The following is a 16,187-nucleotide window of genomic DNA, read 5'->3' as shown; positions in this document are numbered from 1 at the left end:
AAACATACTGAGCCAACTGGCTTTTGTATGGGTTCTAAGAATGGGAACTCAATAGCAAGAACTTTACTAAGCAAGTCAACTCCACAGCCCTGATCTTAGCTCTTATACAACAAGGACTTCTCATACAGTCACTGAAGGACCTCTATAGAGACTTACAACCAACTTTTAAAAGCCAAAGTTAATAATAAATGCTGTACGTTCCAATATTCAAAATCTGTATTCTGGTCACTAATTGCTGCTTCTGAACACACATACGTAGACGAAGGAAGCTGTCGGCCACCAACTGAAGACATCAAGGGATTTTAAACCTACAGCCTTCTCCTGTCCTGCACTTGCCCTACCTGCCCCCTTCTTTTCCTTCCTTTGGATAATTCAAAGAGTCCAACATTTAAAGATAATAACAATTGAGATTAATTACACATAAAAGAAAATTTAGGAAGTCACTCCCTATACCCAGAAAAAAAGCCCAAGCCTAAAAGATCTTTAATTTATTATGATTTTGTGTATTTAGGTATTTTGTCTGAATATATTTCTGTGCACCACTTACATGCCACTAGCATGCAGTGCCACCAGAGTTCAGAAGAGGCCATCAGGTCCCCTTAGACTGGATTGGCAGGCAGTTATGAGCCCCCGTGTAGGCTCAAAGGATTGAACCCAGGTCCTGTTGAAGAACAACCAGCATCCTCAACCACTCAGCCACTGCTCCAGCCCCAAAGATCTTAAGTTTGCATGAGTATAGCATAGTAATCTTTGCATGGGTATAGCACAGTAGATACCCAATACAGAAAACAAGAAAAAAGCTGGGCAATCTTTAGTACACAGAGAGGAGCTTCGACCCTAGAAGATCCAGATTTTTTTTTTAGCTACCTCCCCCCATACACATACATACACACAAATTTACAAGACCAAGACAAAAACATACATGCATGCACAAGTGTGCAAATACTCACACCCTAAAATAAGATGTGTGGATACTCAAAAAGCGAATAAGTTAAAAAGTCAACAAACTGCCTCTCAAAAAAACCAGAAGGCAAATTTACTAGGCAAAGATTTGTGTGGTCTTAATGATACTGAGAAAGCTAAAGACACAGGTAAGATCAAGAAAAATGATGAGCAGAAGTATCAATAAAGTGAAAAAGAAGCAACGAGCTAGGTATGGTGGTACACACTTGTCAGCCAGCACTCACAAGGCTGGGGCAGGAAAGCGCAGCCTCTGAGTTATTAAAAAACGGGTGGGACATTAACAAGACGGGTAGCTGAGAAGATAAAAAAGATAACTGCCACCAAACCTGCAGATGAATTTGATCCTCAGGAACCATGCAGTAAAAGTAAAGAATTATAAGTTGTCCTCTGACCTCTAAAAGTGTAGCATGTCATAGCACACACACACCCCAACATACAAAAACAAATAATTTTTTTTTGGTTTTTTGAGACAGGGTTTCTCTGTGTAGCCCCGGCTGTCCTGGAACTCACTCTGTAGACCAGGCTGGTCTCGGACTCAGAAATACACCTGCCTCTGCCTCCCAAGTGCTGGGATTAAAGGCGTGCACCACCACTGCGGGGCAAATAATTTTTTAAAAAGAGGAATTCCAGAACTAGGAAGGCACCTTAGTCTAAGTTTAGGGTCCCAGAACTCACATCAATAACAAAGCATGGGCCGGGCAGTGGTGGTGCACACCTTTAATGCTAGCACTTAGGAAGCAAAGGGAGGTGGATTTCTGGTCTACAGAGTGAGTTACAGGAAGCCAGGGGTATACAGAGAAACCCTGTCTTGAAAAACCAAAAAAGAACAAAGTATGATAGCACATACTTGGAAACCCAACAAGGCTACTGCTCTCCACAGCCAGATGGTACGGTCCTGTTGCTTAAGACACTGCTTACTTGTGTCACCGAGCACAGAGAAATTGAGCTGATGCCCAACTAGAGGCTTCTGCACTACTGACTAGCATTCATGGTGCTGGAAGGTACTTTTGCACACTACTGGAGGAAAAAAGTAGTCATCAATATAACCCAGCTACAAACTCTGTGACCCACAACAAAGACCTGCATGCTCGCAGGCATATATATTGATCCAATATTGGCATAAATGTTATGGGAACAAACAACCAATTTTTTAAAACTGAATTTAAGACCCATTCCTTAAAATAGAACACATGCCTGTCACTGCTAGAGGCTAAGAATTTAAGACTAGACAAGTCATGAGCCTAGGCGAAAACCTACTATTGCTATATTCTATTAAAGAAACATAAATATTCCTAACATACTGCTCTCCCTATAGATGAGTGGGTCACTCATCAGAGAATATTCTTTTGGCAGTAGGTGGTGATTAACACAGAGACCCACAACTGAACAGCGTGTTGAGGTTTGGTCTGTTACTATGTATGGCAATGTTGAATTCTGTACTCGAAGATTTAGGCCTACAAGTGAATTTCATTTACCAGCCTTTGCTGTACAAACCTTACATACAAGGAGACAGAGCTTTCTAGACACAACAGGGCAGAAGCACATATGAACTCACAGCAACCCTAACAGCATACACAAGACCTGTGAAAGCACAAGCCAAGCAAAGTGATGACCAAAGCCCCATCCCTGACTAAGGAGCTATTGGTATTTACTACCAGGAATGAGAAAGTCAATCTTCTTTCCTGGGGTAAACCACATGCCACACCCAGGAATTGGGGTAGGAGGATAAATACCAAAATACAGAAAGCAACTTACTGAAGAAAAGTAAAGAGATTAACCAACCTGTGAGGCAATATCACCTGGACTACCTTAGGGATCTTGAAAGTTCCAGAAAAATAATTATGTACAGAAGTATAATCAAAACTTCACAAATTTGATAAAAGAACTTCTGGCTCAATGAACCACAATTCACAAAACTCAGAAACTTACTAAGACAGATTGCAATCAAACCATCAAAAGACAAAGACAGGCTGGGGGGTGTACCTATCTCATTTGATAGGAGTTTGCCTAGCACAAATGGAGCTCTGAGAAATCTGTCCCCATCTCTACAGAAACCTTTGATGGTGGTGCACTCCTGAAATCAGAGCACTAGTCAAGTAGAAGCAGGAGGATCAAATGTCAGTTAGTACATCCTTGCATATATACAAGGACTTCAGGCTAGCCTGTACTATGCCAAGACCCTCTCCTGAGAAAGACCCACAGTCTCAAATGCAGAGAGAAGCAATATGTCACAACGGAGCATTGGTATCAGATTTTTTTTCCCCTCAGAAATCTTGAAGAACAGGAAGTAAGAATATAACATTTAAGGTCCTAGAAGATAAAAAATATCCAGCAAAACTGTCCTTCAAAAATGAGAAATAAAGCCAGGCGTGGTGGCGCATGCCTTTAATCCCAGCACTTAGGAGGCAGAGGCAGGTGGATTTCTGAGTTCGAGGCCAGCCTGGTCTACAAAGTGAGTTCCAGGACAGCCAGGCTATACAGAGAAACCCTGTCTCGAAAAACAAAAACAAAAACAAAACAAAAGAGAGAAAGAGAAATAAATTGAAAAATTCCCAGAGAAACAAAAGTTATGAAAACTTAAAAGAAATGCTATAGACAGCCCTTCAACTGGAAATGAGAGAACATCTGCAGCACTAAAGTTTGACAAGGAATATAATGTGTCCTCAGATGGAACATTACACTATATACACCCCTTCCATATGGTTGCCTGAAACTTTGGACAGCAACAAACTGTATGTACATTTTCCATATATACACTTATCAATGAAGTTGAATAAACTAGGCAAGATAAAACATTAAAAACAGTATTATTAAAATATAACAACTTTCAATATAATGAAAGTTATCACAGCAAGAAGCATGGTGGTGTCCAGGATTCTATATCTTTATCCAAAGGAGCAGACTGTCCTCAGGCAGCTATGAAAGGGTCTCAAAGCCTAACCCCAAAATGACAATACATCCCTCAACAAGACCACACCTCCTAATAGTGCCACTCCTTGGGCCAGGCACATTTCTTAGTCATGTCTTTTCACAGCAGTGGAAACCTAACTAAGACACAGTCCTTAATGGAGAAATGGTAACAATTTGTTTAGTGCCAAAAAGTGCATTACACAACCCTACTTGATCCATCACACAGGAATGTTGAGTTCAGTTTTGACAGCTCTTTCAGCTTTTAAAAATAAGCTAGAAATAAAGGTTTTTGCACGAGGCTTCCTGATTTTTAAATATAGTCTAGGTTTGTCCAAGCGTTTCTAGATTTTGTCCTTTGATGTACAGAAAAAAGATATTAAGGGAAGCAGCTTGAGTAATGCCCAGTGGTGAAGTACCTAGTAATTACTGAGTTCAAACTCCAGACAACTCCAGACTGCATCCCTCCCCCTGGTTAAAAAACACTTTTTTAAAAATTGAATTTTTGCTGGGCAGATCACCGTGCGATTATACACAAAGCACTATAAGAATATGGAACCAGGAGGATCTTGAGTTCAAGATTGGCCTTAGCTACACAGTGAGACCTTGCCTTAAATACAGTAACAAATAAAAAAGAAAAAAAAATCAACTTTGGAATCTCACAGACACGGACTCAACTTCCAGCTTCTTGCTACTTCTAAGCTGTAGCAACCGAAGATTCAAATTTCTTTTAAAGCACTTATAAAAGTGAAACAGGGATTAGATTCAGTCTACAAACTTAGTAAGATGGTATATACAAGCTCGTTATACAATAGTTAACAGATATAAATAGTAAATAAATAAATGTACAGAAAAATAGTATCTGCTATTAAATAGCAAAGCTAGTTTGTGCCCATAACATTATTATTGTCCAACACACTAAATCTCCCCATGGGCAGGAAAGATAGCCAGAAGAAGGGAAGGGCAGCCAGGAGCTTTCAGGAGTAATAAAAAGGTTCTGGAATTTGGTATCGGTGGTGACTGCATCACCTCTGGCTATACTGTGAAAATATTAAATGTCACTCAAATTACAGTTCAAAACAGTGACTATTATGTTAACTCACTAATTTTTTTAAAATAGAAAAGAGGAAGGCAAAATGAGGAAAAGGGCAAAAAATGTTAGAATGGAAAAACAGAAGTAATCTTCATTCCTGTATTATTATTATTATTATTATTATTATTATTATTAATTTCCTATTCTTGTTTTGTTTTGTTTTGTTTTGTTTTGTTTTGTTTTGTTTTCCAAGACAGGGTTTCTCTGTGTAGCCCTGGCTGTCCTGGAACTCACTCTGTAGACCAGGCTGGCCTCAAACTCAGAAATCCGACTGCCTCTGCCTCCTGAGTGCTGGGATTAAAGGTGTGTGCCACCACACCTGGACCTATTTGTTATCTAATGGCCCTCTGAATAATGTTTTCAAGTCTTATTTTTAATTGCTAGTCAATAATGATGCTTGAATAACAAATAATTCTTTCTCATTGAAAATCAATACATAATTAAGTTTGATTAACAAATGTGCATATAATTAAGAATTGAACATTTGCAAAGTTTCTTCAGAAAGAAAATATATAGGCTAGCAGTCAAGAAACTATAATAGACTCGAACCTGTAACAGGTTATACATGGGTGTACAAAACAGTAATAGCTTTTTGTTAAATCATTATGTCACAAGACTGAGTTCTAATAGTTTCCTTATAAAAACTATAGACAAACTGGGCTTGGTGGACATGCTTGTCCACCCATAGGCAGAAGTGTAAAAGTCATGAATTAAAAACCAGCATGCCTCCACCTCAAAACACATCAAACTTAGAACAATTCTATACATGTAACTCTTTTTCATTTTCAACATTTTCCAATTTGAGCTCCATGAAACACTGTCTAGGAAGATGAGAGTTAGCAAATTATAAAAGGAAACCAAGAGAAAACATAAAAGGTGGGGAAAGGTTCACCTGGTGGCACTGTACTAAACATTTTGTGTAAAAGGTAGTTTGCCTGAGACACAGTGGCAGAAGAGATCACAAGGTAAGCTCCTTAAATACACTATACACAAGTCTGCTCAAGACTGCTTAGATTTAAAACCACAGAGCTTTCATACTAGCCTAAGGGACAACATAAAAGCACAAATCAAGCCAAGTGGTGGTGGTGCACACTTTCAGTCCCAGCACTCGGGAGGCAGAGGCAGGTAGATTTCCAAGTTCAAGGCCAGCCTGGTCTACAGAGTGAGTTCCAGGACAATCAGGGCTACACAGAGAAACCTTGTCTCAAACAACAACAACAAAGCAAAGAGTAATAACGTATCAGAAAAAAACACGGTTTTGTATCGACCCCTCTTCATTGCAAAAAAATGAGGAGAAAAATAAAGGAAGCAGTTAAAAGGAATAACAACAACAACAACACAACAACTACTGTGGAAGCCTCTGCTGTCCCTCCTGCCCTGCCTTGTCAGCTCACTCCTTGGATTAAGCAAATCATCTGTAATTAGAAAACCAAGTTCCAACCCCAGTGTCCCTCCATTTCCATGTTTTATATGAATCCCGGATCTCAAATGAAGAAGCTAAATATTTTTCTCAAATTTTGTAGATCTCAATCTCAACTATGAAATTTTACTTATCATAACATACTATATTTTCCAAACCTTTCCGCATAGGATAATTTAAGCATGAAAATATTTGCAATTTAAGTTTACCTCACTCCAGGTAACGCTATAGTATAATAGCAAAGATTAAGTTTTATATATTTCTTGTTTGGGAAAACGAAATATGGAATTAGATAAAAGAAAAATATTTTAAAATATCTTTTGGATACCCTACTAGACAAAGCAAAGAAAGATTAACTGCAAAAAAAAAAAAAAAGTTTACTAATAAGAAAGCAAACATGTTATACTTTCAATCTGAAACCCTCCTCCCAGCCCGGTTGTGGAGCCTTTGGAAGTGAAATCTGACTGACTGAAATCAGTCAGTAGGGGCAGGTTATCTGCAGATTTCTCTGGTGCCTGCTTCCTTCCACAGCCATGAGGAGTAACTGCCTCCACTCCTTCCACCATGAACTCTGCCCCAAACTCAGGAAGCCATGGATGGAGGGATGGAGGGCCTCTGCCCTCCCTCCTCATCCTCCACAGCCAGAAAGCCTTCTCAAACAATGAGGCATACATACAAACCCTCTCTTACATCACCTGCTTCTTCCAGGGTATCTGGTGATATGAAAAAGAAAATACTTGTTCTGAGATGTTATCAACTTTAAAGCAAAAGGAAGCACTCACTATTAATTAAAACTAATATCACCAATATAGTGGGAACAAATTGAAGTAATCAGTTATTTAGATATTGGACACAAGTGTTCTTTGGAGAAGGCAATCCTAAAAGGCATTGTAATTCATTATTTGTAGGGGCTAATGTGATAGTGTTGGCTTTGATCCCAGGTGGGCGGCAGAGGGGCGGAGGGGCGGAGGCAGGCATATGCCTATGAGTTCAAAACAAGACAGATCTACATAAGGACTTCCAGGCTAGCCAAGGCTACTTACTTAATTCAGACCCTATCTCAAAAAAACAAAACAAAACAAAACAAACAAACAAACAAAATCATAAAAAGGTATTTGTAGTCACTTTCTCACCTATTTAAATCTGTATAATCACAATATAGTTAAAAGTACCAGGAAAGATACTCACTTATGAGTAAAAAGGAAATAATCCAGAATTTTAACTTTTAAATTCATTAAAGTACTTCAGAACCAGCATAGCAAATATAGCAAGACTCTGTATTATTAACGAATTGTCAAAAATTATACTTTGCAACAAAAATTTAATGTTCATTTACTCATACAATTGCATTTTTATTCTGAAATTAAAATTTTTTTTAAAGATTTATTTATTTATTATATGTAAGTACACTGTAGCTGTCTTCAGACACTCCAGAAGAGGGCACCAGATCACATTAGGGATGGTTGTGAGCCACCATGTGGTCGCTGGGATTTGAACTCGGGACCTTCAGAAGAGCAGTCAGGTGCTCTTACCTGCTGAGCCATCTCACCAACCCGAAATTAAAATTTTTAAGTGGGGCTTGAAAAACACTTTTCTGAACTAAGCAACAATTACACTTGGAAATTTTGTAAAATTATGAAACTCTTCATTTAGTCTTTTGAATGTCCAACAAGTTCCTCCAAAATCATTGTATCAAACACTACAACAGGTATAAGTGCTACATAAAACACATCAGTCACCCATACTGCAGTGTGAATAACTAAACAAACCTACTTAAGCAAGGCCTAACCCGAATATAACATCAAAACCTTGTACTGTAATAAGAAGTCAGAGAGTAAGAGGCATATTATGGAATACAAAAGAAATCTTCTAAATAAAACACATGAATATAATTTATTAATATATGAAATAGAAAATCAAGAATGCTTACCTTACTACATCATCAATATTGTTCCTGTATACACCTTCAAGTCTTTCTGCAGGAAATCCCATAGCAATAATATTTGGATAAATATCTAAATTATTAAGTTAAGGAAATACCTAGAATATACAACGACACAGATATGCATGCATTTGGAAACATTAGCTTTTCCCACTTTAGCTATAATTATAAAAGGTTGTCAAGCTTTAGAACCTTGAGCTTTTACAACTCACTACCCTTTAGACTTCAAGTTCCTACTCCACACAGTGACTCGGCTGGCAGTGATAACCTCATCCCTGACAGCTGTGACGTCAGAATACTCGCTGAGGCTGAAGCCTACATGCTTTCTTCTCATCAATGTAATTAATACTTAGCATGTCCATTAGTTTCAATTCAGTTACAAACCAGTTAACATAAAAACCCATCTCTATATTCAGGAAGAATTTATTTCCAATTAACTAAAAATCTACACTTCCATGAATCTTATCCATCTTTCTAGCTCTCATTTGTTCTGGGGTTCCAGCTCATAAGTACCTAAAAAGATTTTCACATCAAGTATACCAAGTTACCTCCTTTAAAACAACCACTTAAGATCTCCGCCTACATATTCTGGATACATTTGCCTTCTACATATAACTCAGTAATTGATCTCCAAGCCACTTTGAAGGCTTCGGCCATAGATACTACAAAGGCAGAGCATCATCTGTAATGGCCAAGTATCTTTAACGCCAACTCACAAAGCCTTTGGGGAAAAACTGTTAACTTATAGGAATAATATAAATGGACAGGCTAAATAATATTATGCAAGAGTAAATGAGACAAATTTAAAAGTCTGTAGGACATGACCGAGCATCTTCAGCAAGTCAAGTTACAGCTTTAAGGTTCCTGATGTCTTAAGTGCATGTATAGACACATATAGACATAACATTTTCTGCACCAGGAATGAGTCTTCTCGTTGTAAGAATTCATAAATTCATCTCAACCAAAGAATTAGAAAGTTCCAAATAAAATGATTATTATTTAAATGTCACAAATATTACCTGTTGTCTATTATTCTAAACTAAGAAAAGGGTCACATCCAGAGACTGCCCCACCCAGGGATCCATGCCATGCAGACACTATCGCATACGCGCCAGCAAGAGTTTGCTGAAAAGATCCTGATAGAGCTGTCTCCTGTGAGGCTATGCCAATGCCTGGCAAACACAGGAGTGGATGCTCACAGTCAGCTATTGCATGGAACACAGGGCCCCCAATGGAGGAGCTAGAGAAAGTACCCAAGGTGTTGTAGGGGGCTGCAACCCTGTAGGTGCAACAACAATATGAACTAACCAGTACCCCCTGAGCTCGTGTCTCTAGCTGCATATGTAGCGGAAGATGGCCTAGTTGGCCATCATTGGGAAGAGAGGCCCCTAGGTCTTGCAAACTTTATATGCCCAGTACAGGGGAACGCCAGAGCCAAGAAGGGGGAGTGGGTGGGGAGGGGAGCAGGGTGGGGGAGGGTATAGGGGACTTTCAGGATAGCATTGGAAATGTAAATGAAGAACACATCTTATTTTTATTATCTTAGAAAAGATATACCTAAGTGGCTAGAACAGCCCAGGCAGAGAGCTGCAGGGGAGAGACAGAAATCTACCCAGGAACATGAGCCCCGTGCAACTCACAAAGACACACAGAAAGGACGTGTTTAGGGGTGCCTGGCAAGTAGTTCAATTTACTGAGGCGTATACACATAAATGGGGTCACAGTCAAGAACAAGGGAAATCCTCATCATGGCCTGTCTGTCAGGTCACCAGACATCAAGACCAATCTACATTTACCATTTCTGGAGTGATTTCAACAAGTGGCACTGAAAGCCATAATATGTATGTTACATATTACAAAGAAAATGCTTAAGAAAGAAAGGGCAAAGGGAGAGGAGAGAGGAAAGGAGACAGAAAGAGGGAAGGGAAGGAGGGGGGAGTAGATAAAAAAGAAAAACAGAGGACTAAAAGGGCTTTAAAACAAGAGTAAACACCAGGTGGTGGTGGCTCCTGCCTTTAATCATAGCACTCTGTGAGATGGAGGCAGGCAGTTTTCTCTGAGTTTGAGGCCATCTTGTTGTAGAGTGAATTTCAGGACAGCCAAGTCTATAGAAAAACTCTGTCTTAATAAACAGGTGTAGGCAGGTAGGTGGGTGGGTGGGTGGAATATAGACTACATAAATGTTTGGTAGGTACCAGACCCTATTCTAACCATGGGTTGAATATTTCCACTTGATACAAAACACCAACTTTGCAACATAGAGCTGGTGACTTAAGGCAAACCCCTCAGTGTCTGAGCTTCACGCTAGTTTCATTCTCAGGTAAAATAATAGTACTTCGTTAACTTCCTTGTTAATTGATTTGAGTAAGAAATCTGAAAATATCTTTAAATCTGTAACAGGCTCTGTAGTTGTAACTAAGAGGTTATTATAATTAGAATTCTTTACATCATGTATGGTGGCACAAATCTACAGTTCCAGCACTTGAGAGGAAGTAAGTTCCAGGCCAACCTGGTCTACACAGCAAGTTCCAGGCTAGCCAGCCAGAGGTATAAAACCCTGTCTCAATTTAAACAAAACAAACACAAACACACACAAGCCCTGCAGACTACTGTACTCAGGTAGCAGGGCCCAGGCCGCGATGCCAGGCAGCCCAGCAGCACTTAAGAAGCTGAAACCAGAGCCTTGCATGCTGGAGGCCAGTCTGAATATGCAAACCCTGTATGTAAACATTAACTGATGATTAACTGATTGATTGCTAATAGCTTTTCTACTTAATAACAATACTATAAAAATTGGTGCAATAGACAAGGAATCTCTAAAATACAACTATAAAACATGTATGTTTTCATTCTGTTCCAGCAATATAGTTGAGGAAAATAAACCACACAAAAAAGTATAATCTACAAAGATTCAGAAGTACAGAAACAAACTATGGCATTTAGCATGGCTGGTAAAACAGTAGTTATAAACTGCTTTAAAAATACTAAGCCAGCCGGGCCTGGTGGCGCAGGCCTTTAATCCCAGCACTCGGGAGGCAGAGGCAGGCGGATTTCTGAGTTCGAGGCCAGCCTGGTCTACAGAGTGAGTTCCAGGACAGCCAGGGCTACACTAACATAATTTCCAGTGACAAACTTTCTTTTTGTGGAAAGAGGGGTGTCTTAGCCTGAACTGGTCTGCAACTTGCCAGGAGGAAATTTAAACTCTTGTTCCTCCTGTTTTCCCTAAATACTGGGATTACAGGCACCACACCCAAAAGCCAGTAACACCTTTCGAAACAGAATCAATCTGGCATGGTGGTGCATGACTATTAATGCTTAGCTATCTGGTAGGGTGAGACTGGAAGATCACAAGTTCTAGGCCTCCCTGGGTTCAAGACTAGCCTGGGTCAGTGAAGGAGAACTTGACTCAAAAGTAAAGTAAGAAAGGGATGGTTTCTTAGCTCAATGGTAGAGCACTTTGCCTTACATCTGGAAGTCCCTGGTTAACCCCAGCACATTTTTTCCATTGAATCCTTAAGTTTTAGAATCTCTTTAAAAGTGATTCCAATCTTATTTATATCTGGATATGAATAATTTCAATGAAAAAACTTTCCATTTTTCAGTGAAAAAAGTACTCTGAATTTCAAGTAAGGTTTACTTAGTTTATTAAGTTCCTTTAAAAGTCAGCAACTCCAAAATCCAGAATAAGGTTTATTGGGCATATTTACTGATAGCTTACTTACTTGTCATCCCTACTAGTTTCCCACCCAGTTTTTCTTCCTAGAAGTTAATTATTAAATAATGTACCTGCAACTGCTCAAAAGTCTACATATTCGAGCCTCTAAAACTTTTAATTTCAGGGCTGGTGAGATGGCTCAGTGGGTAAGAGCACTCGACTGCTCTTCCGAAGGTCCTGTGTTCAAATCCCAGCAACCACATTGTGGCTCACAACCATCCGTAACAAGATCTGATTCCCTCTTCTGGAGTGTCTGAAGACAGCTACAGTGTACTTACATATAATAAATAAATAAATCTTTTTAAAAAAACTTTTAATTTCTAATGAGTTCATATAGAACAATTAGCTTCTTCTTCCTAGGTCTCTGGAAAATATGAAAAGACTGGTTTCCTGTTTCAGAGCTCTACTGCATTTAAACTACATTCAAGTGCACACACATATACACGCACCCACGTACAACACTCTCTCTTTGGTTCACATACACATACACACTTCCATGCACAACGCTGTCTCTTTGGTTTTCTTGCCACTAAAAAAAAAAAAAGATCTAAGATTGACCACTAATAACAAAATATGAATACAACTTCTCTAACAGCCTTCAAAAGTGCAGAAGCCCAACGTGTATCAGGCATATTAACAGCTTTATGAGAATAAGGCAAACACAAACTCCAAACTGTCTACAGAAAAATCATAATGGTACATACAAAAGATTATAAAAATTAAACCTGTAATTGATTCAACATTAACATAAAGTTATAACAGATATCACTAATGCTCTAATCTTCATATTTGATATTAGATTTCTAAGTTACTCCTGTAACAGGCTGCTTAGAAACAAAACACTAAGTTTTAGCTACTTTATAATCATGCAAAAGATATTAAGGTCTCTAACTTATGACAGGGAAGATATTCCAATGTGCCTGAAGGATGGACCAGTAACTTGAGAACAAAGCTCCTGTCATATTTAGTGCCAATTCACTTAGTAGTAGCTGCATCTTGCAAAAATAAAAAAACAAACCAAAACATTCACCTGCAATGCCTTTGCAAGTTCAACACTGAGAATGCAGAGATTCAGGGTCCCACTACAATGTGTCCCTGACAACGGACCATTCTCCTTCATTTTAGCCAAAATTGCAAAATTTTTAGTTGCTTTTAACAGTCAAAATTTGCCCTTCAAAGCGGTCTTTGAGACTATTTAAAACAGGAAAACTCCAAATGTGTGGGCTGAATTAGTTCACTTTACATATGACTTTAATGTAATACATGAAATAAATCGTTTCTTTATCCTATATTACCAGCATAGAAATCATCTGGAAATGACTTAGTGTCTTTTGCAAGTGGTATAAATAAATTTGCCCCAATGGACTGTTTTGGACTGAAGAAAAATAAAATGAACCGGAAGTAATTATGTAGATTTTAAATCATGAAGACATATATACTGTCACTCATTACTAGAGCAGTCATATTGATGATTTTCTAATTGCCTTGTTTTAATATTGTAAAAGGATTCCTATTCCCACTGAAAACATTTAAATCATTATAATCAACTCTGAATTATAAAATTATTCCCTGAACTGTGAAATTGTATTTTAAAATATGCTAGTTAAAATTCACTTTAGAATATGAAACTTTTCTATTAACATTATAACTGTATTGATAGATGGAAAGTAAGAACAAGTCTTTAGGGGCTGGGAACATAGCTCAGCAGTTAAGTACACTAGCTGCTCTCCCAGAGATCCTGAGTTCAATTCCCAACACCCACATGGTGGCTCAAAACCATCAGACCTGATGCCCTCTTCTGCCATGCAGGCATACATGCAGACAGAACATTTATACATATAAAATACATAAATATTTGAAGAAGAAAAAAAGGAATGAGTCTTTGGTGCACATTTAAATAAACTACTTTTTAAAGAAATTTATTGGAGGGGTACAATTTTTGTAAGAAAATAATTACTGACACTGTGGGAGAAAGCACCTTTGTAATTTGTAATCTTTATGTTCAAGAATATATTTTAAAGCCATAGAAAAAAGGCTAAAATTAAAAAAAAAAAAGGAAGAAGAAGAAGAAGAAGAAGAAGAAGAAGAAGAAGAAGAAGAAGAAGAAGAAGAAGAAGAAGAAGAAGAAGAAAGTCAATGTTTTCAACTAGTAAAATGCTGAAACATACTAGGTTTGTTTGGCCAAGGTGTGGTGGCACCCTCCTGTAACCCCAGAAGGCAAAAGTAGTGGGAGTCTTGTGAGGTTCAGGCCAACTAGATCTACACAGTGAGGGCCTAACAGAAAGAGAGGGGAAGACAGAAAGAGAGAGCTCAATACACAAAAGACAAAAATGCCAGTTAAATGGAAGCAATAAAAATGAGAACTTGAGACAGGAACGCCTTTAACACTCCATGCCATCCAAATACGAAGTGAGCCGACTGGAGAATGGTTTCTAAACTCAGTGTGTGGGTAGAAGCTACCCGCCATCTGAGGATCATCTATGATGATGCCCTGACTCGTATACAGTCATGGCCTGTAGTTTAGTCTTCATCACAGAAAGTCAGTTATTCTAGTCAAAAGTTCAGAAACTACACTGACAAAACCTTCTTCCTGACAAGAAGCTTACATTCAAATACTGTAGACCCCAGGCCGGAAGTTGGGTTTGAAAATACAAATTCAAATATTTAAACTTCAAACATTATTTTTACAATGACCACTCAGCACAACAAAAATCCCAAATATAATAAAAAACTAAAATTCATCTGAGGCATTTTAAAAATGTTAAATACAGCATAGCAAACATCATTTTCATGCAAGTCCACGATGCAAGAGAAAACGTTTACCTGAGGAAGCTCCTTCATACGCAGATGAAAATTAAATTGTAGGAGAGAAAAAAGGCACGGGGCTTGAAAAAAAACTCCAAAGAAATGTTTAAAGCTGCTTACTAAATCAGTCCCCTCACTGAGTTTTTGTATGATCAATTCTTACATAACATGTTAGAAAAACTAGTTTAAGAACCCTAAGGTTTTGTGTGATTTAGTGCGTCAAGTGTCAAGTGAAAGCACGACTCTCGTGCTGAAGCATGCAGACACCTCAGTAACATCAGAGGCCTCAGTAAAGGGTCGGGCTCGGAACGGCATCTTCAGCTCTGAAGCAGGCCCTTAGTGGTTTAGCACAAATGATAGCATACCTTAAGTTTCATTTTTACAAAGGCCTAAAACTTAATCTTAGGTCTTAAAAACTTATAATTAGATGATTCCAAAAACAAAGGTGTCAAAACCACTTACTACCACTAAATTACCTTCACTTTTTCCTACATCTGAAGAACAGATGGCAGGCCTGGGTATGGACACGGCACAACCACAACCTATGACCTTTATAGTAATAACAAACAAACATCTTTCTGAGGACCTTCTCATATTTTCAAACTCATATAATCATGAGCACAATCTGGATATAATGTAGGAGAGAATGCTTCACAGTATTCAGTAGACTGTTATTTCCACACAAACTTCCTACAACCTAGACCACAAAAGCTGCTCAGGACTGTCTTCAGTCCTCAGGCAGCAACAAGAAAACAGTAACAAAATATTTTTGCCACCACTAATTTTTATTAGAACCCAAGATAGCAACCTTACGCCTAGATGAAAATTTCACACTTAAGTTTCACTTTATTTGGGAAAGAATAGTACTTAATAATAAGCAAGTAATTTGTTTTTGTCTCAGTTCTGTCTCTTTTGGTCTAGACTAAGCTTCAACTTACAATGTGGCCAAGAGTAACTGAACTTCTGATTTCCTTGGGGATAGCTCCAGGGTGCTAAGGCCATAGAGCACACCTAGTAGTAACTTCGTTTATAAAATAAAAAACGATGTTTCTATCACTTTGTTTTAAATAGTTTGTACAAAAAATATTAATATAATTTATTGATAAAGAATTAATGGTTAGCTGATATGGTTAAAGATTCTCTTTTAGATATGAATATAAAAATTGAACAATTTTTTTATGTATTTGATTCTTAAAATACTCAATATTATTATGCTTGATATATAAAATGCATTTAAATAATAAAAATTTAAGAAAAAAATTCTCTTTTAGTATCCGACTTTAAAATCTGACAAACTGGGGCTGGTGAGATGGCTCGGTGGGTAAGAGCACCCGACTGCTCT

The 16,187-nt window shown here is 38.2% G+C and overlaps 1 protein-coding gene across 1 annotated transcript in view; it reads right to left on the bottom strand.

Moving 5' to 3' along the window:
- Positions 1–16,187, bottom strand: part of Pten (phosphatase and tensin homolog) — a 68,659-nt gene that overhangs the window by 40,152 nt on the left and 12,320 nt on the right. Inside the window, exon 2 of the mRNA XM_021186709.2 lies at positions 8,314–8,398. Within this exon, the coding sequence (XP_021042368.1) occupies positions 8,314–8,398 (85 nt within the window). The remainder of the gene's footprint in view (positions 1–8,313; positions 8,399–16,187) is intronic.

Source organism: Mus pahari, chromosome 1, assembly GCF_900095145.1.
Source record: "Mus pahari chromosome 1, PAHARI_EIJ_v1.1, whole genome shotgun sequence".
NCBI lineage: Eukaryota > Metazoa > Chordata > Mammalia > Rodentia > Muridae > Mus > Mus pahari.
This window is presented reverse-complemented; position numbering and strand designations above follow the sequence as displayed.